The sequence below is a fragment of the Panthera pardus genome, unplaced genomic scaffold (assembly GCF_024362965.1).
Source record: "Panthera pardus isolate Hobbes unplaced genomic scaffold, ASM2436296v1 HiC_scaffold_7, whole genome shotgun sequence".
Taxonomy (NCBI): Eukaryota; Metazoa; Chordata; class Mammalia; order Carnivora; family Felidae; genus Panthera; species Panthera pardus.
This window is the reverse complement of record NW_026527002.1, coordinates 38,079,744-38,106,482: the sequence shown is the minus strand read 5'-3', so window position 1 is coordinate 38,106,482 and position 26,739 is coordinate 38,079,744. Positions and strand designations below refer to the sequence as shown.

Below are 26,739 nucleotides of genomic sequence, written 5' to 3'. Positions count from 1 at the left end.
GTTACCTGCGTCTTTGCCCCTGTGCTGTACAGGCCAGCCGTCCTTCCCATGGCAGCGGCGCTTGGTATGCAGAAGAAAAATGAAGGAATCACGTTGCTGAGGCCGTGGGCCAAAAATTCCTACAAGATGGGTAATAGGAGAATATAGCATTACTCAATCACAATCAACTTTTGGTGACCACAGGTGCATCCTGTCAAAGGATGAGGCTTGTTTGTATCCCATTTCTGTTCTCCCCATTTGTTGTGACTTAACCATCACTACAAAAATAGCTGACTTTTATAGAGTGCTTACAATGAGCCAGAAGCTGTTGCAAGCATTTCACTCATTTAATGCTTGTAACCACCTTATAGGAAAGTACAAGGATTTATGGTCTCTGTTGCCCATTTCTCCTCCATCTTTTAAGTCACGATGTTCAAGGCTTTTGCCCCTACCACTCCACCAATGACACCCCCAAAGCTAAATCCAGTGGTTAGATCTTACCTACTTGGCCTAAAAGTGGCATCTGAGATAGTTGCTCACTTCCTCCTCTTTAAAGGCTCCTTCTAGGTCCTTCTAGGACCTCACACTCTCCTATTTTCCTCTTATCTCCCTGACCACTCCTTCTCAATTATCTTTATGGTTCCTTCTCACCAAACCAATCACAAGTATGGGAGCATTTCTCTCTCTGATCCTACATATCCAAATATATGCTGACAACTCACAAGTCTACATCTCCAGCCTGGACCACTCTTCTGAACTCCAGACTCATATGGCCAACCTGCTTCTCGGCATTCCATTTGGATGGCTGACAGGTATCCCAAACTTAACTGAATCTGGTTTATTGTTGTCTACCATCCCCAGTCGTGTCCTCCCACATTCTTCCCCACCTCAAGTTCCAGGTGCTTAGGCCAAAAGCATTAGAGTTATTTTTGACTCCTTCCCCTTTTCCCAGACAGCATCCACAACCAATCCATAATCTGTCTACTTCTCGTCTCCAGCACTGCTACATCCAAGTCATCAAGTATCACCTGGATTATTGCAACGGCCTCCTAATGTTTACCTGTTTCTGCTCTTGCCACCCAACAAAACAGACACGTATGCCTGTCCCCAGTGAGCCGGCACTCTGATTAGGGGATGCTGACAGTAAACAAGAATAATATGAAAAGCAGAGCAGAGAAGGAAGTGGAAAAATCTGGTGTTTAGATTTTGGTGTACCAAGGAAGGCCTGGGAGGACTGAGATGGGGAAAGACATGGTCTGTGTTATACAGCATTGTGTCCCTTGTTCCTAGACCAGTGCTTGCTGGTACATGGTAGAGCTCAATACACATCCGTTAAATGAATAAATCTGCTTTTTTGCAGATGACAAAACTGGGACACAGAAACAATTAAGGGCACATAGTGTCGGAGTGAGATTTAGACACAGGTAATTTGCCATTCTTAACCACTATTCCACAGCTGTCCCTGTCGACCTGTGCAAGAATGTAGGGCCATAGGGCTTGAAAGAAGAAACTAGCACGAGCAGATTCAGAAATAGGATCAATAAAATTTTCATTCTTTGGTATTCTTAGAATAAACCCTTGTACCCTTTAGTTTTTTACTAACAAGAATAAGTAATATTAATGAGCACTGGGTGTTGTATGGAAACCAATTTGACAATAAATTTTATATATTTAAAAAAAATAGAAAGGCAAAGAAAAAAAAGAATAAGTAATATTAGTGTTTTTGTTACTTTGAAATTCACGGGGTTTTTTTTAAGTCAGAATGCAATGATAAATATATGTAGATTCCATCCTAAAATCAAAAAGGACATCAAGATGTCCCTCTTCCTAGGAGAAAAAATGATAAATTATAAACCAACCCATGAGGGCCAGATTTTCAGCTTTCTATGGATGATTTTTGAGATTTTCTGTGTTCTACCCATTATTGTTATACACTTAGGAAAGTGACATTTTTCTTAAGTTCAACATTCTCAGGATCTGAGTAAAGAGTACCATGATACAACAGCTGGGGAGAGGGGCTGGGGTATACTCCACCTGGTTGTCATCAACTGAATATTTGTATTTTTTGGCAGATCCTTGAGCAAGAGCCAGGGAGGCCACGTAGCCAACAAGTGCCACTCCAAAAGCTTCAGTGATTACTGCAGAGAGGACATTCATTGGGGGAGCTCTAGGTGGAGGGATTCTGTGGAAAGAAAAACCATGCTGAAGTCATCAACTTTCATGTAATTTCTGTAACAACTTGCAATGAATTCAACTGTGGTAATGACTATGAAGTTTACACAGAAAAAGTGAAACACCCGTGTGAAAACCAAGCAGCCTTGTCCTGAGAAGCCCTTTGTTTTCAATATTACTTAGCAGAAAAGCAAAATCACAAGGATCGCCATGGAGACAGCTCCATGCGTCCATCAGGCATTTACGCCCAGGGAATTCAGGTTTTACACTACAGAAACTCTGACTCAAGGAAAATGTTCTGTATCAGAACAAAAGCAAATCTGGAGTGTTCTTTCATTCGAACTTTTCCAAATATTTAATTGGCAGGCGTTAGAGACTGTACTTCCTGCCCTGAGTACTACAGTATTGTACAAACAATGGTTTATTGTGAGCTATAATTCTTGAGCTAATCCCTAACTTCGCCATTGAGTTCATAATCTTAATTATGTTTTTAACTTGATCCTTTCACAGTACACTTCACTATGCATCACATATGTGAAGAAAAATGTGGATAAAGGCTCCATCTACCCTCCTTTGTGAAATACAGGCCACAGTTAGCTGTTTCCCAGTTTTAAAGAACTGTTTAAATTATTTCTTTCAACTAATACCCAGTCATTGTATTACTGTGTTTTGAAAAGCACTTGAGCCAAGGTATTGTTGATTTATATCCCTGATGATACTTTGGAAGACTTACTTCCTCTTCAAAAACAAACAAAAAATCCCTCTGGGGAAAAAGTAGGGACAAAAGGGAAGATAATTGATGTTGACTTAATACCTAGCATGAAAGTGGAATGTTCAACCCTTTCAATTAGCAGTTTCATTGTCTACACAACCCTAGACCAAGCGCCACTCATGCACTCTGGCAGAGAAAACATTTTAAGAAAGTTTAGGTAATGCATATAAGTCACAAATCGAATGGTAGAGCTGGGGTTCACCATCTCTTTTCAATGCCACACTCCTTCTATGATTCCTTAAGAGAATGGGTCTAGGAAGGTCATTCAAAATTAAGGAGAAAAAAAGCAGCGGGGGAGAGGCGTGATTTTTTTTTTATCCACTAACTAAAGTTTACCCCCAAGAGAAATTGATCTGTAACATTACAGGCCCTAAGATATCTTAATATGATGTACAAAGCATTGCCATTTCAGAGTATATGAATTTCTGTTTTCTAAAAACTGAGCTTGACTAATTATTAACAACAATAAGCTGACCCAAAAGAAACAGTAAGTTGACTTTTGAAGGTGGAAAAGTAGAGAATCCTGTAGAAAACCCAAGATGATTTAAATAATAACCTGTATCTACATAAAGGCTAAAGATAGTTGTTTTTTCTAATTATCTTGATAACCTCTGAGAATTTTTCTATGTTCTTCCATTTTAATGTAATTAGAAACCAAAATTTTGGACTGGAAGATAAAAATACAGAGGACTCAACAACTGTAACTTTGCTGGACATTTATAAACACTGGTGTATATATAGCCCATTAAGAGGGAATAACCCATAACACATCCCTCTCTTCCCTAAGATGTCTTTATGTTCCTTCAGACTATATTTGGATCACGTTTTGCCCTTCAGGGTCAACATTTCACGTTAACCTTCCTCTTAGTGTCCACAGGAAGGCTTTAAGAAACCTTCTCCACTTTCACCCTCCCTCACCATTATATACCACCTAGGCCTATGTGCGGGGTTATTATTTCAGATGATGCTTCTGTACTTTTACTATGTATGAAGTGAAATAAAAATAGTCATAAGAATATGTGAGTGGAATAGGGAACAATAAATCCCAGGGGTGTGACCATAATTTGAAAATTCAATGCCTTCCTTTTTTCCCCAAATAATATTTTAGTAAATAATTTGCAAATCTTTCACCTGAAGTAAGGCTGTATAAGATAGTCATCAACTTCCCTACTAATAGGCAAACAGTTTATGAAGTTACTCTTTCTCCATATGTGTATTATTTCTTCCTATGATTTTCAAACAGAAATTAATTAGAATTTTGTCCTATAGAGAGCCTTTGAAAGAAATGAAATCCATAGCCACCTACCCCAAGTCCTTTCCTTCATCAAAACCAAACAAACCAACAAAAAAGGAAGAAAGAAAGAAAAAGACTACATTACCCTTTTGGAATATGACCAACTACTTCTAATCCATATGTGATTTCCATATTGGTACAATAACAAGCAAATGATGCAGCAATAATCTGTGTGGTTCCATTTGAAAAAAGAAAAAGAAAATTATTACTGGCCTCTCAAACACCTTGAAACTATTTTTAAAAGTAAACATTGTTCATGTGCCCCATGATTGTTAAGAGTCATGTTGCAGTTGCACAGACTTAAAAATTAAGAAAATTTTAAAAATGAAAAAAATCCCTCCGAAATTTGTGAGCACTTGATTTGCAGCCTCAAAAGTTAAATGGCATCCGACAATATGGCTTTTCTAATATCCTTCCTGATGTGTCTATCCAATTATGTCTGATTTTGAAGGGGCGCAGAACAGAATATAGGCGTGTATGTGTGTGTACAGATACCACAACCAACCTAAATACCTGTGTCTCAGGACGTGAGGGAATGCCTTGTAACACAGCACGATTTCCCTCCATGACACCAACCTCTCAGGAGTTTGAGATATTGCATTAATATTCCTATATAGGTTAGTTGTCAGCGATGATTGACAGTCTCCTTGGGAAATTTTTAATTTTGAGCTTTCACTATTTCTTGAAGCAAAATATACTAGTTAATAGCATGCTGGACTCACAGTTTTTAAAGTCACCTCCGTGGAATCTCAGGTGCCCTACACTCTGCTATATGACATATGATAAGCAAGGTCAGGTCTCCTCTGCCTGTGTGCATAATCACCTGTAAAAGGTATGTTCGGAACTCAGTTCAGCCTTTGTTTTTCCTACCATGCCACCCCCATGTTTTCCATCCATTTTCACGTTCTCTTGTCATTCTTCTGATAATTTTAGTAGGTACTAGAAATTTCACATGATTATGGTATCAGTTTAGATCTTATACACGACACTTTTTCTTTTTTGTCAAAAAGAGGCACACCAATTATCTATTTAAAGTACAAAGTTACCATATACATGGCCAGAAAAAAGGTTTAACAAAACCACACTAGCAAATTAAGGCATATTTGAAAATTAATGCCCAATAATATTATTTTGTAGGGATTTTTCCGATCTGTGTATTTCTGTTCTGTGATGATATTTAACCAAATTTACAGAGGGTTTTAAAACAACAAGTAGACTCACAAAGCAAAACAGCCTTGAGAATGTTTTTAAAAGGCAATAAAACTATGCAGATTATACTGTTAAACATAATAAATATTGTGATATAATAGTGTTTTCTGATGAAGATAGCAGTAGTTAAAAAGTCAGGCCTATTAGGTTAGAATCAGAAGTATTAACGTATTCGAAAATCCCTAAGACAATTAATAAATTTAATTGCTAATAATTTCCAAGAAATATTTACATCAGGTCAGAAAATACTATGAGATATAAAAGAAAATATACCATAGGCACAAAATATTGGTTCCTTCTTGAAACTGGAAGAACACACAAGGTGGAGGACTTGTAGCCAATATTAAAATCAAGGAATCTAAGCCACTGAATTGGCTTCCAGACAACATCTTATTTCCTCACTGTATATTTTTGACATGATTCAACTTCCTTTATCAGCCAAGTCATTGGTCCCTCTTCAATATTATTTTAGTATTATAGGTGTGTATAAGACACACACTGCCCTTAGACTTGGGCAACATGGGATACATGTCCAGGCAGGTCCAGTGCTTTAGAAGGTTCTAATCTGGCCCTCCTCAACCTGTTGCCCTTCTCATACAAGGAGAGCTTTGTAGGAATGAAGGGATGCGTCCAACTCGCCTGTCCCGGTCTTTCTGGACAACACTTTGGATACTCAAGAATTGATGATTTCCTGCCCAAATGGCCCATGCCTGCTTTCGGAGTATCTCCCCCAGATTCACCCTCCCAACGTGGCCCATGGAAAGGCCAAGGGACAGTTCTGGTGTGGAAGAGTGAGGATGTGTTTGGAGTTTAGATAATGGGACAGGAATAGCCACACATATACATACGAATCTCTGTCCCACCTACAGGGGACAGAGTCAGAGGAGGAAGAGGAGGGGCAGGCCAAAGAGCGGGCTGGCTCTCCCCAGGCTACCTTCTTCTGGCAGAACTGGAAGGAATGGGAGAATTCTCTATTCTGTTCAAGGTAATCACTGTGGCATTTTAGTCAAACTAGGAAAACAAAACCTGTTTTCTTTAACACGTTGGTCTATAAATTTTAAGTATTCAGGCCCGAATTAGCACTTTTACCTTGGCTCTTGCAAATACTAGGAGGAACCTTGTGTAAGAATTACCTCTCTCTCTCTCTCTCTCTCTCTCTCTATATATATATATATATATATATATATATATATGGATAAAAGATACTTCTTACTAGTTTTGCATTGAATAAGTAATTTTTTTTTTATTATCAGCTAAAGGGCCTTGTTACCTAAGGTTTGGTTTCAATTTTTTGTTTTCATGCAACTTATGTAGTAATAAAGCTTCCCAAGATATAATAAGATTTCTTAATACTTATAGGACTTTGGAATAAAATGGTATGTTTCACAGTTGTTGCTGTGAAAACTAATAATTATAGTACCCTCCACTTTTATGGCTTATTTGAAATACACACAAACACACACACATTATATTGATCACATATGTTACACGCATCTCCATAAATTATCAGGAGTATAGAATCATCCAAGGTTTAGCTATGGAGAGAGGCCATCCATCTCAGTTCTACAGAAATATGTCATAGTCCTCAGAGAGCTTCCAATGTGCTAAGCTTACATGTTTATGTAAACCTACACCACTTCAGCAATATGAATGAATATTTCAAAAGGTGAAATGATTTGGACACCTCTTGTCCTGTACGTGTATAACCCAAAGACCATTAAAAAACTACAGTCAGTTAATGATAGGTTAGTAGGCTGTGATTGTGTTAATATTTCATTTTCAACTTGTGCTTTGTTTAATTAAGAGTCCTCATTAGAGGCTCTTAAAATTTCAAAATGCAGTTTGTAATGCCATAAACCTTAATGTAAAGCATAATTCATTGCTTTGCCAGGTACAACAATGAAAAATATATTAGAGAACCAGGCCTGGCCCATGAAAATCATGAGTATCCTTTCAATAAAGCAAAATTAGGTCAGCAAAAAAGGTGTTAATAACTCTATCAATCACTAATGGACATTGGTCAACTGATAATACTTCTCTGCATATCATACAGATGCCACATTAGTAGGATGGGGTATCACTTTTTATAGCTTTTAGGGAGAATCATTCCTGAGATCTTCTGAGTCTCACCCTTAGAAATGTCTTCTTATTTAAAATCTGAAGCTATATGTTCTATTATTTATGTAAAAAAAATTACAAGCATATGAGAAATGCTGTGTAAATTGAAAACATGTGTGCCTCCTTTTTTAAAAAGTATGGACTCAAAATGTTTCCTGTTCTTACATTAATGTATAGCCCTGCAAAATTAGCCTGACTTTAATGAGAGACAGGAATAGTTGTGGGTTACTGTAGACAATAGAGTGAACCTCTGCAGGTTACCCCAACAACTGGCAAGCACTGTAAGGCAGAAGGCTAAATGTTGATTTCATACCTACCAAAACTAAATCGACAGGAAGAACAACTTTAATTTTCCTTTTAAACTGTTCATTCAGCTCTTTAACCAGAACAAGCACCACGATGCTCAGCAAGGATAACAGCAGTGCTTCCAGTCGGACAGACTTGATGTTTTCAAAGACATATGCATAGATCTACAGTGATAAGGAAAAATACAAACAAAATTCAGGGTCATCCGCAATATACCAACATCGAAATCTGGCTCCAAATGAACTCAGTGATGTTTCACAAAAATATGTTAACGGATGGGGGGGGGGGGTGGAAACGTGGGATGTAAAGGGTGGCCAGTGCTGATCCAGAGCAAGTACCTTTGCATGTACAAAATTGCTTTGCCCTTGATTCTCCCATTAAACTCAGTGTTTGCTCCTTCCTACATAAGGACATGGCTAGAGAGAATGACTCTTCTGAGTCTTTCCCAGGACACTTCAATGGGCAGAGTGCTAAAACTCATTACCTACATGCAGATTCATCAGTAAGAGCAGTAAGGGGACATAGGCTCTTACTCAAATTTCAGGATCAAACATGCACTCGTACTTTAAATATCTATGGATACATCTGGAGAGTTAATAGCTCTGCATAAGGAGATATTTGCATTTATCTGTGTCTTCCAAATTCTCTCTTGCAAAGATATAGCACTTGTATAATTTTAAAGATTTTAAACAGACCTTAAATGCTTATCTTCAACATGTCCCTTAACTCCTCCTTCTGCTGGATCATGCTATAGTTTTTATAAGCTCATTTCTGTTTGTCCACAACAAATTCTTCAAGTCATTTCAGGTGATCTAAATTAGCTTTCACTCTAGCTCACACGCTATTCTCACAGTAGCCCAACTTATTGATTGATACTTTGACCTCTCTTTTTAGTATCTCAAATATAATTTGACCACAACTAAAAATACTGGATCAAAATATTATGTATATAATGGATCAAAAGAGCTTACATAGACTATGTTCCTTAGCATCTCCTAAAATTCTGCTCAGCAGGTTTCCTAATTACAGGACCCTCTGGTCCAGCGATCAGGAACATACATGAGGGATGTTGTAAAGGAGGTGTAAAGGAGATTCATCAGGCTAGCTGAACCTCAATTCAATATGTTAAATGTTACCATTAACACCGTAACTCTTTCAAATAAATAAGTAAAATAAACTCAGTTAAAATGGAGCCTCACTAAGTGAAAGGGACCAGGGTATAATGTAGGTAATCCAGAATCCCCTTTGTCCACACAGTTTAAAAACAAAACAACAACAGAAAAAAACAAAACATTACGTGAATGATCAGATACATAAGGAATAATTAGCTTTACCTGTTATCTTTTTCATAGTATTCTATTTTATCCCACACTCTGAGGGTACTATAATCTCATAGTTACCTGCGGTGCAGACAGTATTTTTTCTGTCTCTATGGATGGTAATTGCTCACAGAATTCCTACAGCAAGTGAAGGAGCAGGTTCCACTTCCCATAGTCACCCCTTACTCAATGTCAAGGACTAAAATCCAAAATGCTACTCAGTGAAATATTTTCTATAGGAGATGGGGTTAGGGGAATGTTAAAAAATTTTTGTCCAAATACATAGCTTTCTGATGATTAAAGGATAAAATTGAGAATATCATTCAGATGATTTGTCAAGGAAAAACACAAGGATCCAAATGTTTTAAAACAGAGGATTATTCCTTCTGTTTCATGCATGGTATTAAAAGTATGCCCTTTTCCAAAGAAGACATCTAGATGGCCAAACAGACACATGAAAAGATGCTCAATGTCAGTCATCATCAGGGAAATACAAATCTAAACCACACTGAGATACCACCTCACACCAGAGTGGCTAAAATGAACAAATCAGGAAACTACAGATGCTGGCGAGGATGTGGAGAAATGGGAACCCTCTTACACTGTTGGTGGGAATGCGAACTGGTGCAGCCACTCTGGAAAACAGTGTGGAGGCTCCTCAAAAAATTAAAAATAGATCTACCTATGACCCAGGAATAGCACTGATAGGAATTTATCCAAGGGATACAGGAGTGCTGATTCATAGGGGCATGTGTACCCCAATGCTTAAGGCAGCACTTTCAACAGTAGCCAAATTATGGAAAGGGCCTAAATGTCCATCAGCTGACGAATGGATAAAGAAGGTGTGGTTTATATATACAATGGCATACTACTTGGCAATGAGAAAGAATGAAATCATGCCATTTGCAGCAACGTGGATGGAACTGGAAGGTATTATGCTGAGTGAAGTAAGTCAGTCAGAGAAGGGCAGATATCAAATGTTTTCACTCATATGTGGATCCTGAGAAACTTAACAGAAGATCATGGGGGAGGGGAAGGGGAAAAATAGTTACAAACAGAGAGGGAGAGAGGCAAATCATAAGAGACTCTTAAATACAGAGAACAAACTGAGGGTGGACGGGGGTGGTGGGGAGAGGGGAAATGGGTGATGGGCACTGAGGAGGGCACTTGCTGGGATGAGCACTGGGTGTTGTATGTAAGCGATAAACCACAGGAATCTACCCATGGTACATTCCAAGAGCACACTTTACACAGTATGTTAGCCAAGTCGACAATAAATTATATTAAGAAACTAATAATAATAAATTAAAAAAATAAAAAAAATAAAAGTATGCCATGAGAGTGCCTATATAAGAAAGGGGAGAAATTTACTAAACTCCAAGCCATACCAAATTTGCTGTAATGTGCGTTTTGAGAACATGTGTTCGCAGTAATAAAAATGACCACCCCAGAATGAAAGGAATGACAAAACAAAACAAAAACAAAACAAAACAAAACAACAAGAACAACAAAAACCAGGGTTTTTATTGTCTGTCTGAGTTAAACTACAACTTGTAGAACAAAGCACATCCCACAAGATGCTCCAGAAGAACATGGGGGCGGGCAAAGTTTTGCTAGAACCAGCATGAAGAACACAACAGAAAAGCAGGCTGATGAGGAGCGTCATCTAATGACTGTCATGTGGACCCACACAAAGAAGTCACAGCTAAAGTCAGCTTGTAGGCAACGAGTAGCATATGGGGACAGAGATAGGAATAGGGATAGGGATACACATATACACACACATACTTACACATATTTACATATGTTCATTTAATGCAAGTCTAGGCATCCTAAGTACACATTAAAATTTCTCATTTCTCATATAAATCCAGTCATCTTAGAATGCTATCACACACTAAGCTTCAGTAGATAAAAATTCCTATTGAAGATCAACTTCACTTCTCAGACCTCTGAGGATCAAAGACAGTTTATATGTGTACAGATAAATAAATAAGCTATTTTATCACAGCTGACCAAACTGTTTAATAAAATAGGAGTTTAACTCATTTTGAAACTATAATACTAGTTCTCTAAATGGACCATTTACTATAATTTGACATAAAATGAAAAATATCCTTTTGGGATGAGCACTGCGTGTTGTATGGAAACCAATTTGACAATAAATTTCATATATTGAATAAAAATGAAAAATATCCCTATGTATAAACAAATACATTTTGAGGTATTTTAAAGAATAAAAATAGACTATTCATAATACACCTATTGTTTCTTATGTTCTTTACTGAAGCACTCACTAAACATTTGCGCACACACTCAAATTTATTTATATAATGTGTTTTTATCTGATCTGATCATTCTTAAGGTTTTATTGATGGATTCTCAACTTCTAGAATAGTGTCTGGCTGAGAGACACTAAACAAATATCGTTGAATGAATAAATACTTTGGCCTAATGTAGTAAAAATAATCATAAATCCGTAAAGAGGAGATTTTACTCTGAATAAGCAGAATGACGAAGAGAGGCAGGACCCAGACTCTTCTTTCCTCACCATCAATACCTGATCTACATCATATTAAGGGTATTTGTAGTTATCATTTATTTATTCTGTCAACATGTTTGTGTACAAGGCCTGGGTCTAAATGTTAAAGCTACCGTTGCAGTAAATTCCAAGTAATTGATTTTTTATATCTGCTATCTGATCCCGATAATCAGATTTTTAATAACTCCACTTTTATAAGAATGAAGCAAAATCTAAAGCTAAAAAAAATTCATATTCAGGATTTAGTTAAGGGGGTCATACCCTTTCAACAGTTTCACATTTATACAACTGTTACTGAAGTTCTGAACAAGGCCCTGTAAAGAAATACTTATAAATGAAGAAAAATCTAAATTATATCCATTTTGTTAAACTTAATAAGGCAAAGAGAAAGATCTTAACTTTTTAGAAATACTAATAGTATTCAAAACTAAATGGACTTTTGGGATGCCTGGGTGTCTCCGTTGGTTAAGCATCTGACTCTTGATTCTGGCTCAGGTCATGTTCTCATGCTTCGTGAGTTTGAGCTCTCATTGGGCTACAGGCTGACAGTATGGAGCCTGCTTAGGATTCACTCTCTCCAGCTCTCTCTGTCCCTCCCCTGCTTGCACTCGCGCTGTCTCTGTCTCTGTCTCTCTCTCTCTCTCAAAATAAATAAATGAACATTTTTTTAAAAAATTAAGAAAACACAAACTAAATGGACTTTCTGTCCAATACTCAATTAACCAGAAAATTCTATCAACCAATTAACAGAAAACTCAGTCAACCAAAATATCCTTTCTGCCAGCATTCTGGTTGCTTTAGGTTTTGCAGTAATGAAATCTCCATGACAGAAAAAAAGGATTTTAATGTTTTAAGTATATAATGCTTCATCGACAACTCTTCAGTAGCAGCAATGAGTATATTTCTGAACTATCTACAAAGGGACCACACGGAATATGCTAATATATATTTCTATGCCAAAAAGAATATATAAACCCTTTAGTACTATTATTTGTTGTTCCTGTGCTATTTTTGTGTTAGGAATCTGTCACAAATCACTTTGTTTCACTACAGAAACAACAGAGTGATAGTACAATCAGCAAACCTTAATAAATCTGTCAGTATGCTACTGTATAATAGGTAGAAAGTACTAATCTGTAATCCACGGGTCTTGATTCCCCGTATATGACTTTGAGTCTATCATTAAGCACAAAACCAAGAATCCGTCTAGAAAAAAATAGTAACATTCATAAATGCTTGCTACCATGTGTTCAGCCTGTGGTCTGAAAACACACGTGGCATCATCTGTGCACAGACATGTATTTAAAATCCATCAAGCGCACATAAGAGACAGAAGAGAAGAATACACGAACATAGAGTGGAAGGCTTTGTGGTAACAGAGGCACAGTGTGGTGTGATGCATCCAGGAGCCAAGGAATGTGCAGACCCACCAGAAGCTGGAAGACAAGGAAGGTTTCCCCCTAGAACCTCCAGAGAGAGCGTGGCCAGGCTAATGTCTTGATTTTGGACTTCTGGACTCCAGGAATGTGAGAATAGATTTCTGTGGTTAAGCCACCAGGTTCCTGGCAAACTGCAATAGTTTTCACAGGACACTAACATAGTTATCAAGTCAAACGCTTCTCATTGCTGAGACAACTCAAAGAGGGTGTCAGGGACTCAGCTGTGCTCCCCTAAAATTCATAAGCTGAGGCCCTAACCTCCAGTACCTCATAACGTGACTATACATGGAAAGAGGGCCTTTAAAGAGGTAATTACATGAAAATGAGGCCATTAGCATGGGCCCTAGTCCAATCTGACCGGTGTCCTTATAAAAGGAGGAGATGAGGACATACAGAGACACCAGCGATATGCACGCACAGAGGGAAGACCAGGTGAAGAAGCAAGAGGGTGGCCATCCGCAAGCCAAGGAGAGAGGCCCCAGAGGAAACCACCTGTCCTGGCATCTTGATGATTGATGTCCAGCCTCCAGAGCTGTGAGAAAATCCACGTTTGTTGTTTGATTCATCTAACTGTGGCGGCTTGTTACAGGTGCCCTGGCAGACTGCCACAGAGGTATGGGTGACTCAGATCTTTTCCCTTTGGAATTTCATATATACCCTAGTTAATCACCCTCTCTTCCAGTTAACTAAGATAGAAGTATTTTTAAGACAGAAAGTGAAACTAAACAGAAAGCTTTAGTAACAATCACTACATAATTAATACCATTAAGAGAGACAGCCAGCTGATGTAAGCATCTCTCCCAGATAACAAGGCATGGCGGATAGCTGTGGTAAGGATCTTAACAAAAGTGCCTAACAAAGGCAGTATTTAGAAGACACTTGTCAGAGCCCCAAAGGCCTCAATAATCAAGCAGCTGAACAGACTCATTCTGTAGATGTGGAAATCTAGGCTGTAAAGATTCATGACTTACTAGGTGACTTGGCTTGCAAGTGACAGAGTCAGGGCTGTGATGCAGATGCCCCAAAGCCTAGACCAGCCCATTTACCAGTTTACCAGTGACTCACTCACTACTCCTCTCTTCCAGTCCAGCATACAATTTTTCCAAACTTTCCTGGTGCTTCCTGTTTTCCTTGGAATGGCAACACCACCCCTTTGAAGGGGAGACCACCATGGCACATGCAGTCTTTGATTTTGGTTGTTAGTGGTGGGATGTCGAGGTACCTGGACGCAACTCAGGCAAACCAACCCTTCTCACTCCTGGACCTGCATCTTTGACATCAGTAGCAGAATCATTCAACGCAAGCGAGAAAGCCTTCCAACTTGATTCTAAAAGCTGTGAGTACAGGGACCACGACTGTTTTTTCTTAACATATGCATATCTGGTGAAAGTCTCCTTGCATCCATACAGTGCATTCACCTTAACTCCTTCTTACCACCCTAAATGAAGAGGAATTTTCACATTTTTGTTATCACAAGCGATGTGGGGAGGGAAACTTGTGGGAGAAAGAATGGGAGAGACTGTTTCAATATCATCACTTTCTAGAAGAGTGGGAGAATTAACATTTCTAGGCACGAGGCTAGCCATCTTATGTGCAATGACTCATTTAATTTCCCAATTAATAAAAGGTGAGTCTTATCATTTCTCCTTCACTTGTCACGTTACCCACATTCAATTACACAACCTGGCTTCCTTCATTAACATTATCTGAGATGATTCTGTTCACCAGTCTGCCTATTCCTGCCCTACTTCCTGCCCTTTCAGTATTTCAATAAAACTCCATGGGAACAGGAATATTATTTTTCAAAGGCATCCTCAATGCCTATGAGGCAGTTAGTTAATATTTACTAAGGAAATCAATTCTAGTGGTTCTTGACTCAAGGATGCACACTAATCTCTTCCCGTCCACGTGTAGTTTGGAAAATCTCCCCAGATTAGTCTGTTGAACATTTTTGATTTTGAAGCCTCACACTTAGTCCAACTCTCCCATCTGGCAGGTGATGAGACTGAAGTCTGCTGTCAGCCCTGGCTTTTTTTTTTTTTTTTCTGACTTTTGTTCTTAAAGTCAGCTTTCACCTCCTTGGGACCTTTAAACATGACCTACAATTGCCCAGACATGCCCTCTCCCTGCTCCAACTCACTTTCAACTTTATTATGTTTGAATCCCACCTCTAAGCAGATATAGATTTTGCTTAGGGATCCCTAAAGCCATCTCCAATCCCTCCAAAATTGATGCTGGTACTCGTTCTCCCTGTTCTTAAGAATTTGATGTCTCCTATAAACTTTGCCTGCATATCATTATATCATTAAACATTTTGAGATAAGCATTGTTAAATCAAATGCCTCAAATCCCTCTACATCCTAAAGTAGCACAAACAGAAAAACAACAGAAATATGAAGCTGAAAATTTAACCCTAGGCTGTATTTTCATGAGGACAAACAAGACCTCAAAAGGAAGAAAGAAAACACAACACTCTATTATTTTTTACATAATTATATGCAGACTTCTCATCAATAAGTGCTTCTCACACTGGGCATAAATCCATTCAGTATTGCTTTAAGGGATAAATGAAGTCTGCAACCAAAACGTGAACTAGGGGAAGTATGGTGTGTTAGACACGAGAGACAACATTGGGTACACGAAACTCACAACATGCACAACCAAGCTTGCCACAGCCCAGGTGGCATCCAGCCATCGCTTGTTTAGAACACTATGTTTAAGTTGCATTACTTGAGCATGGATTTTGGAGCGCTGCATTTTTTAGTAAATTGTGGGGGATAGAGAGGGCTTAACCCAAGATGGTCGCGTGGCAAAAATAGTTGCCCTCTGCTTGAGAATTGTAAAGCAACCTTTGTTGCAAATACCCATATAATTGTTCCGTACCCAAGTTAAACCTGCCACATTTTCTATCCCCTGCATCGCTGACTGAATCAACCTGCAGATGAACATTCATTTTCTTTCCCTTCAATTTATTCTGTCCATTTTTCAGAGTATGTTGAACATCCCTGCAATTCACAATAGACATGTCACAATAACTGCAGAGAAAACAGGCTTTCATAAACCACCAAAGTGTGTTCTTGATTCAGAATTCCCAGAGGGCTTAGGTCTTCAAAGTAGATTTATTCTCCACATATAAACCTCATTTGTACATATTTAATTGTGATCTCATTCTCTATTTAAAAAAAAAAAGTTTCATTGGCTCCGATTTCCTTCTGACGTTTCTATCCCATTTCATTAACATTCTTGGTTCCTGCTTTGCAGCCTTCAGGGATGTTCACACTAGAAAAGTGCTTCGCTTGTACTTCAGGGATGGGGGCAGGAATGAAACTGCTTTTCAGTTTTGAAACTCCTCATATTTAAGGAAGGAAATAAAAACTTCCAAAAAGGGTAGTTGAATATATTGCCAAGCTTGACTTGTGCTCTCTGGTTTAATGTGCAGAACTGTACATAATTATTTAGAACAGTACTCATATAAAGCCATGCCAGTGAAACTACTTTGCCAAATTTATCATATGTTGCTACAGGCCGAGACACTGGCGCCATCTCAAAGAAATCCACATGTGCTAATATGAACTAGGAATTTTTGTAATTTTTATTGTGCCTTTTGGGGAAACATCCTTTCTAATAAAAGGATACATAATCATTTCTCAGTTAAAAAAATTTATTCTAGAGAAGAATTAAACTTTCCCTCTTATCTGTTTGGGGAACGAACTATCAGTCAAATATTTGAATCTTAAGAACAACAGGAATGAAACAATGTAACTGGTGAGCCAGAGTCGCAAGACAGAATTGACCTTTGTAATCTTATTGCTTCTGCTTAGTTTTAAATATATTCCAGCAGTGTTTGTAACTTATTAAGTGAGTTTATAACCGTTGGGGATGGTGAGCTGAATAGATGGAAATATTTTTCAATGAAAATAAACTAAAAAACAGAATTTCTTCAATTCTGATGACCAACCCTTATTAAGAGCAGATACAGTTTTTTTTAAAGTTTTATAAATTTCGAAGTCATATTTCTAAGTTGCAAAAAGAGAAGTAAGTTTGTTTTACTATTTAGCTTTGATTATTTGAGTCCTCCCCAGATTATAGGAAAAGTATCTATTACTATTCTATTATTATTAATAGATAACAGTATCTATTACATAAGTAGCACTTTTAAAAAAATCTTAGTTATATCCAATATGCATTACTAGTATAAAGATAATGGCTTCTATTTAATGAACACTTATTATATTCCAGAAATTTCATTTAGGGAATGACTCCCAATAGGTATAATTATCACCAATTTACAGAGCAGGAGCCAAAGATACTTAGTCATTTGGTCAAACCCAGAGTTCTGATCTGAATCTGGGCTTTTAAAATTCTAAAGTTCTTTCTCCTGTTGCCTCTTTCTAAGGAAAAGAAAAGATAGATCAATTAGTGTCTACTTGATTGTATGGGCCCTAATAAAATCACCAGAGCTAAAAGTTAAATCAGAGAAAAAAACTGGTATTTACCCACTCCTTTAAAGATCATTAAGAAACAGCCATAATTTAAATTCATTAGAAGTATATGAATTTAGAGATAAAACTTGCAGAACAAAGGGAAAAGTAAAGCATTATGTGTGAAGGGATTTAGGAAGGCAAAAAAAAAAAAAAAAGATGAATTAGGACTAATTCCATTCACTTATTATTGGAAATATAGGAGCATCATAATAGTGTTCCAGAGGATCCATTTGCATAGAAAGACCCTAGAAATTCCAAGGCACTCAAAAAGCTTTAGTGGGGTTTAACACTTCTGGGAGAGCCCCTCATCTTACGAAGTTGGGTAACAGTTTTCAGGTAGAAGAGAAAAAGTGTTCTAACTATTGAGCTTAGCTAGCATTGGTCACATGTGATCTACAGACACAGAAAACGGAAATGCATCAGGGCAGATCTCCTTCTTAAGACCTGCCAGAGACCTTTCCTATAATCTGACAGGGCAGAAGTGAGCACGGTACCAGCACCTGTATCTGATTCAAATTGTTCTCTAAAAGTGTTCTGCATGGGGCGCCTGGGTCTGTTGGTTAAGGGTCTGACTTTGGCTCGGGTCACGATCTCAGGGTTGATAAATTCGAGTCCCACACGGGGCTCTGCACTCTTAGTGCAGAGCCGGCTTGGGATTCTCTGTCTCTCTCTCTCTCTCTCTCTCTCTCTGCCCCCTCCTCCACTTGCACTCTCTCTCTCTCTCAAAATAAATAAACTTACAAAAATAAAAATAAAAATGTTCTGCTGAGGCAAGAACATCAACCAGCCCAGAGCAACCAAAGGGATGGAGATTTTGCACAGAATCAGGCATCGCCCAGGTAAAAGACACTGAGAAGCCAAACTTACAGTGACCTCAGAACAGGATAAGGGCAGAAGGCTGTGTTTTCTCTCAAAGCTGATATTAAGGATCGCTACTACCAGAATTAACATTTTGATTGGCCAAACTTGCGTTCTTTTAAGAAAGATGAGGGTTCTAGCTGAGAAAATTAGCAGTGATAACTGGCTCCTTGTGCAAGAACCTCAAATAGTCTAGATATTAATTTATGTCCCAAATGATACCTTTATCTCCCATCAGCCTGAGGCTTTCAAAAAGGATATAACAGTTGCAAAAGCTCAGAGGTCGGAAGCACAGTCGGAGTGAAAAATCCCCCAACTGTGTTAATCGCTCTCCTCTGGGTTCTCTGACCAAGTGACCGAGGCCTCCATTTTGTCCTCTGTTCTATCGTTCTGCGCTGAGCGCAGCTATGCTCCTTCACATCCCACCCACATGATGCAGGGGCGAGTTCAGAGGACACATTATCATCATCAGATTCTTCAGCCTAACTACACCAAAGCTCACTTTGCAGATGTCCCAGTATAACCTACACATGATGCACAACTTATTTCTTGATCTAAAGCTCAGACTGCCACGATTTTTGACGTTAAAATGTCCCTATTCATTTCGAAACACCGGCGAAGAATCCAGGCACCGTTCCAACCTAGGAGCCTAAACACTGGAGGACTCTGTGACATTGAAAAGCAAGAGCAACTTTCTTCATTTTCCCTCAACACACAGCACAGCAACTTCCACCAACGGAATAATGTGAACTTAAAGTCAGACACCTGCAACAATTTTTAGATCTGATTCTCTTTCATTGTGAGAACTTAACCCCGCCCCAAAAAGCCACATGGTATTTCACCCACAAAGTAAAGACCAACTCGCTTACAGTTTTCCTCACAAGAAAACAGGATGGGAAAAAAAATCATACGCAAAACCCTTTAAGGTAGCATTTTAGGCACACTGCCGTGAGAAAAGCAAGCTGAAAGGCTAAATGTCATTCCCATATCCGGCTACCCTGCTTCCGTGAACAGAACCAGGAAAAGGAAGGATGATTATTTGTGTAGGTGAATAGCGACTGAAGAGGCTAATTTGTAACCCGCTCACATTTCCTTTCACCTCACGTGCACAGAGGAGCACCCCATTCAAGGAGGTCAAGACAGAATCTAGTGCTGATGCGGTTCTGTTGGGTAGACCTGGCGTCACCAACTCTTTACTCCACCGGTCACCTGACAGCTTACAGCTACTTTGGTCTGCTCTTGTTTGTACTGGAGCATGGAATTATGTTGCCTCCAGGCTCTGTTCCAGTGTTCTTATTTCAGTTTTAAGCTTTCTTATAATGAATGAATCACTGAGCAGGATATTACCTACATAACAAAAATTCGGGACCAGCGCCCAGCTCCGTCTTGCCAATTGTTATTGTTTATTGACCACTTTACCAGTTAATCAGAAAAACACACATTTAAGTAGATAAATACTCCTACTTTTCACAGACCAAAATGGCGAATTTTAAAAACAGTAACAATCAGAGTTGATGATGATAGAATGAGAGTGCAATATTCATTAGCACAACTTTTTAGATTGAAATTTGGCAAAAAAAAGAAAAAAAACAAATTACACCCTTTTGATCCGGTAATTCCATCACTGGGAATTTATCCTAATGAAATAATTGGTGATACAGATCATAACACACAAATAACAAAGATCCTCATAAGGCTGTGTATAATACTGTGTATAAGAGTGAAACACTACAAACCACCTCAACATCAGGGATTCGATAAAGAAATTACTGTACTTCCGTATGTTAACATTTAGCCTTTAAGATCAAGAAAATTGAGGGTAGGAATACCCTCATTATAAAACATTAATGTTATTTAGCATACAGTATTACACTGTGGGAGCTCCAAATATGCCACCCCAAAATAAGCCTCTTTGACATAAGGATTATTTTCAGCTTATTATCTGGAGAAACAGCAGATGCAAGGAAGCTCTGCAGAGTACAAATTACCCTTTTGTAAGAGAAATTTACATTTATAAAGGAAATGTCCCTTTGTAAGGTGTCTCTCTCTGGGTACTAAGAAGGAAAGGAGGACTCTAAATCACAAGAGACTCTTATCAATGGAGAAGGTGCAACTTAGCATCTGCACAGCAAACCTTATCCTTGTTTATAGTACTTTTCATGGTCCCCTTCCCATAACCTGCCTCCCCACACTCTCTTCCTGGGTTTTAGGTGAAGACGGTATTTATGCCCAAGTTCTGGCCCCCTCTTTTGAGTTACTCATCTCTGAGTTTCTCCCATGTATGTATGAGATATACATGGTAATAAACTTGTTGGTTTTCTCTTGTTAATCTATTTTTTGTTAGAGGGCCCACAGCTCAGAACCTAGAGAGTAGAAAGAAATGTTTTTTTCTTCCTCTACCACATAAAATTAAGTAAAAGGAAGTTTCGTTGCCCTCAAGTTTATTAACCAGACATTCATTTTCTTCTAAAGCTCCCATAGGATGTGACTTCCTGAGCAGTCATAGATTTTAGGTCAGCTTCAAAACGACACAAAAACAATGGAGTAGTATTAGGATAACATCTTGAAACTGGCCCTAGGTTCCTTTCTCTGTTCAAATGACTTTTAATAACTGTCTGCTATTGGGGCTTCAGCCACCGATTCTTGACCAGGCCTGTGATTTGAGCCAAACCAGAGTTCACAACACTGAATGAATGTGGTCGAGCGTACTGTAGTTAAACTGGGCCACAACCCCAGTAGATGGCTGCCATGAGAAGTTGGCAACATATCTGACTCTCAAAAAAATTCCAGTTATTTTTTCCGAATCATGACCCCAAATTATACCATACTCAACTGTTGTACAGAATTTCTTCCAAAATCAGTAGAATTTGTTCAACTAGTTTTGTATCCTAAATCACACTTCACGTATCCTAAAAGACTGTATTTAAACCCAAGGTCCTTCAACACAGTATTAGATTTAACCAGATTCTACTTTGTGAAACACACTCCCAAAACACACGAACAAAGACATATGGGAAACTCACGTAAAAGAATCCAAGTGGTCCAGAGATATATGGCATTTTCATTCCCAAGAGATACTTGACTTGTGAAGTCACGACGTGGGTGGCAGCTCCAGTTGTCATGGCACTGATCACAGGCTCCGTAAGCAGGAATGTGGCACTGCCCAGCTGTAGCACAAACATGGCCACCTAAGAGGACAAAGGAAAATGACATTTCCCCAGGTTCCTAGAGGAATTACTACCTGACACGTTTTCATTTTCATTTCACACAGACATAGAGAACTGATGTGAAGTGGATTTCTTAAATTGTATATATCCAGTATGTTGAGTTTTCTTGAGAACATAACTAGGTTCCAAAGCTTTCCAAATGTTATTGGGTACAGTGTAATTGCTTCGGTTAAAGTGAACACGTTTTGTTCCCCTGAATATTGACTTTTCCTTTTTTCTCTATTCCTCATCATATAAGTCATAAAAAAGGGAAATATACTCGAATCGGTTCATATATGGGGCTCTGTGGAGAAAAATTAAATTTGCATTTATCATACTTTAAAAAAAATTTCAGAATTTAAAAGAAATTTCAGAATTTCACTACCCCACACCCAGTAGGTTTAAAATCTCAAAAGCAATGAAGAAAAAAAAAAGCCATTTCCTGAGTTTCTCCCCAGTCCTGAGAAATGGAAACACTTTTTTGACTAGAAACTCTCTCAAGTAGTTCTAAATGGCCACTAATAAGAAGAAGATATCAGGACTTATTTATAGGCGGAGAAGAACAAAAGATAGGGCTAGGTTAAAGGGATATGAATTCAGAAACCCAAGAATAGGCAGAAAAGTCATTTTCCTTAAAAATTTCCTTGCTACTCCTACCGCTGTGCTTCATGACCAAACAAAATTATCAACTTTGAGTAGAAGCTGTGCATTGAGTTCTGCTGGGCAAAAGACGACCAAAGGAACCAAAATTCTCCTATTAACATAGCAATGGTTAGTGTTCTTCCTCTGCCAGTGAGAGAGCTTTTAGAAGGTGGCCCATCCTTTGACTGAATACTACTGTGTAAACTCAGTCATAGAAACTATAAAACAGGGATGCTTGGGTGGCTCTATCAATTAAGCAACCGACTTCGGCTCAGGTCATGATCTTGCAGTTCATAAGTTGGAGCCCCGCAATGGGCTCTGGGCTGACAGCTCGGAGCCTCAAGCCTGCTTCCTGCTTCAGATTCTGTCTTTCCTTCTCTCTCTCTGCCCCTCCCCCCCCCCCCCCCCCCCACTCACACTCTGTCTCTCTCTCTCAAAATAAATAAACATTAAAAAAGTTTTTAAACTACAAAACATAAAATTCAGTGTTTTGAAAGTAACATTAAATTATATTCATGAGTATCCACACTGGAAAAGGGACACAAAGCGGGTCATGTTGATATATCCTCTCAGTGTGTTAATTACCATATTTAGGTCATGTCTTAAAATTCTTTTTGGAAAATCAGATTAGTTATTAAAGAAATCAGAGGACAGAACAGCAATGAGATCTCCTTCTGTGAAGAGGTGACAGTGATGAAAAAGAGAAGTATAAAGTGCTATCTGTTAACACTAGAGCGTAAATTGCAAAATATATCATTTCTATCATATTGCAATGTCCTTTGACCAAAAGCGATAATGCTCTGAACTTGCATCAGAGTAGAGTTTTCTGGGCTCAAATCTGAAAACTGAAGTTCTGATCCTGGCTTCACTATGTCCTAGCTCTGTGACTGTAGAAAACCTGCTGAAATTTTCTGAGCCTCATCATCATCTATAAGCCATTAGACTGAAGTCTATGCTATCTATCTTGTAGAATCATTATAAAGTGAATGTGAAATAATATAAGGACTTCAAAACTTGCAAAACATGCAAAATATGTAAGGCACAGGAACATCATGAGATGTCATGGATATTTACTCATCATAAGAAACCAGCCACAGTTTTGAACACGTAGAAGGGGCCTCACCACATTTCCCAACTCAGGAAAACTTGAAAGAATTTATAGGTGCAGAAAGAAATGTATTTGAATTGTTTGCAGTTTAGCAGCCCCATTTATTCAATATAGAATAAAAAATAATCTGGATTGCCAACATAGAAATCAGGCATTCTGTTTCTGCCAACAGAGGAAGCCCGAGCAGCAACTCAGCTAGTAACATTTTTTTTTTTAAGAAACTGTGTGTGTGTTTGTCAAAGTAGAAATGTCCTGAGGGAAATATGCAATCAATGGTATAGGTACAAATGGAACACACTGATCTTCTTGGCAACTCTTGATTCATAGTCTGTTGATTTTCATCCTGAAAACACAATCAGTTAAGAAAAACATTGAACCAATTTTCCCCAAGCATCTATCTACTAGTAAGTAAATTCCAACTTATGACATTAACTCTTACAGGCCCTAAGGACAAAATTAGCATATTATTGGGGTAAGATGAACACCAGAGAGTTGGATTTTCAATTCATCTGAATGCAGCAGACAAGCAATCCAAATCTTTGAAATTGTGAAACCTGTTTGCATATGTGGAATTTTATGCATACATGGAATGCTGGAAAGTTCTTATCTGTATGCCAGGAAATCTTACCTTATTTTGAGAAGCAAACCTTTTGGGAAGCCTTGTATGAACCATCATCATTTTACCTTCTGTTTAATATCTGTTTCCTAAATTCTATCATCTTTTTAGAGGAGTTAATGATTTTTCGTGCCTGAGAAACAAAGGTCACTTAACCTGAAGTCATTCATCAACCACTTCTGGCTAACCACTGTCTACTCGTAGCAGCTTCTTAGTTATTTCCATGACCTTAATGTTACAAATGGAAGGGCCCAGGAAAGTACAAGACATGAAGAGTTCAGCCACTCCACATATTGAAAATACATACACATACCTTGCAACAGAGAGCAGGAAAGATGGAGTACCCTCCTCTAAACTTAGCTAAAGACTCAAAGTGTTTTTGTAATATTCTACTTGTACACATTTTTATGCTTAAAAGAAAATCTTCCCGGCAAGGGATAAATCCCTAAAATGGAGAATTCTCAACTCTGAAAGGTCAACAAGCCCCTGAAGAGCTCATTTCTGACACAAACCACTGGGTATGTGAAGGATGATTGCAAACATGTGAGATTTAGCTGAAGAGAAATAACTCTCTTCTGGATGACAATATTCTCCAGAACCCAAGACAATGGCGGATATTTTAAGAAGGATAAAGAGGGAGAGGACGAGGAAGAAGGGAAAGAGAAGAATAAGAAAGAGAAGAATGAGAAATTTAAGAACTCCTCTTTCCCCACTACTCACATTTTAACAGTTCATCCACATCAAAATTAAGGCTCTAGGATATAGAGGCTGACGTACACAGCTTGCATGTAGCAAATATCCATGCAATGCAGGTTTTGTTAGAAGCACCCACAGACGGATGTGGCTTCCAAGATTATCTTAGAACTTAAATATGTGAGATGAGGATCCTTCTAGACTATTTTGCTTGTAGGCCCAGTATTTAGATTCTACACCAATGTTAAGGACTTTTTTTTTTTTTTTAAGTTAATGACTTAATAAACCACCACTTCAGCTCCTTTTACAATAATATAGATGACAATAACTCTAATCTGGCTAGCCAACTCCCAAACTTTGGCCATGTAATGTTTTATGAGAAAATAAATGTTATACAATCAATATATTTCAGCTGTTTGCAGTAATTCTGATGATCTGGGCTAATGCTGAAAACCTGTGACACACATTATCAAGGTTCACTAGCGTGACACTATTGGGTAACGTTTCTATAAACACCATGTGTTCTATATAAATTGAATGTATCTCAGATTTCAGGCCATTTTTTGCAAGTGGCCTTCAAATAGTGAAAAAGGAAAAGAAGTATATAGTAATCAACTATCCTACCCAAGGGAATACAGCGTGCATTTCAGGGTTTTGTTTTTTTTTTCAGTTTGTCTGCAATCTGGTTTTTACATTACACCAAATCATTTATTTGTCCATTCAATAAATATTTCCTGAATACCTATAAGGGGCTAGGCACGCATTGTTGCAGAATACAGACATAAAGATACAGTTAATATTAAAAAAAAAAAAAAAACATAAAAAGAGGTGAAATGAAGATATTGGGAGGGGGCACTTTTTTAATGTTTTTATTATTATTATTATTATTATTATTATTATTTATTGAGAGAGACAAAGCATGAGCATGGAAGAGGCAGAGACAGAATCTGAAGCAGGCTCCAAGCTCTGAGCTGTCAGCACAGATCCCAACGCGGGGCTCAAACTCACAGAGCACGAGATCATGACCTGAGCTGAAGTTGGACACTTAACTGACTCAGCCACCCAGGCGCCCCGGAAGGGGGTACTTTTAACTACACCAATGTTAAAAGTTGGCGTAGGTGTTACTGTAGTGTAGCTGTACTAGGAAGGTAAAGTCAGAGAAGCTCTTTGGGTGGGAGCTAAAATGCTAGGAGCTGTATTCTTCACTGAGCAGAGTATGCTGGTTTGGGGAAGAGAGCTAAAGTGCTCATGACGATAGGAAAACAATTGAGTGCTGCATGGGGGTATGGGGGAAAAAAAAAAAAGTCTGTGTGGCCAGAAAACCCAAGAGCAAAAAATGTCAAATGGATACCTAATGAAGTTGCATGCTGCGGAATTGAAAATATAAAACCCTACTCCATACTTTTCGGTGCTAAAAGGGAATGAGCTATCAAGCCATGCAAAGACATGGATGAATCTTAAGTGATATTGTTAAGTGAATGAAGACAGTCTGAAAAAGCTATATGCTGAATGATTCCATTTCTGTGATATTCTGGAAAAGGCAAGACTATAGAGACAGTAAGCAGATCAGTAGTTGCCAAGGGCTTGGGAGTGGGAGAATGTGTAATAAGTAAAACACAGTGAATTTGCTAGTCTGGTGAAACTCTTCTATATGATACTGTCATGGTGGATACATAACATAAGCATTTGTCAAAACCCATAGATCTTTACAACACAAGAGTGAGCCTTAGTGTATGACAATTAAAAAAAAAAAATCATTTGGAGCTCAGGAGATCCCAGACTAAAATATGACAAAGAATCTGAAAACCACTGATGTGTTTACTATCTCTATAAACTCTGCCTTTTCCAGAGTGTCATTTAAATGGCATCATATAATATATAGACTTTTCAGACTAAATGGGTGAAATAACCTCACTGAAAGGGGTGGCAAAAAAAAACATTGCTCATGTTTAGGGCACCTGGGTGGCTCAGTCGATTAAGCA

The 26,739-nt window shown here is 38.3% G+C and overlaps 1 protein-coding gene across 3 annotated transcripts in view; it reads right to left on the bottom strand.

The window, feature by feature from the left end:
* SLC26A7 (solute carrier family 26 member 7) overlaps positions 1-26,739 on the bottom strand; it is a 166,354-nt gene that overhangs the window by 47,555 nt on the left and 92,060 nt on the right. For all 3 annotated transcript variants that reach the window (XM_053896518.1, XM_053896517.1, XM_019453436.2), the window contains exons 5-9: positions 21,516-21,680; positions 7,862-8,014; positions 4,303-4,385; positions 2,014-2,161; positions 6-119 (exon numbers count right to left, since the gene is read on the bottom strand). In XM_053896518.1, coding sequence (XP_053752493.1) covers positions 6-119; positions 2,014-2,161; positions 4,303-4,385; positions 7,862-8,014; positions 21,516-21,680 — 663 coding nt within the window. The remainder of the gene's footprint in view (positions 1-5; positions 120-2,013; positions 2,162-4,302; positions 4,386-7,861; positions 8,015-21,515; positions 21,681-26,739) is intronic.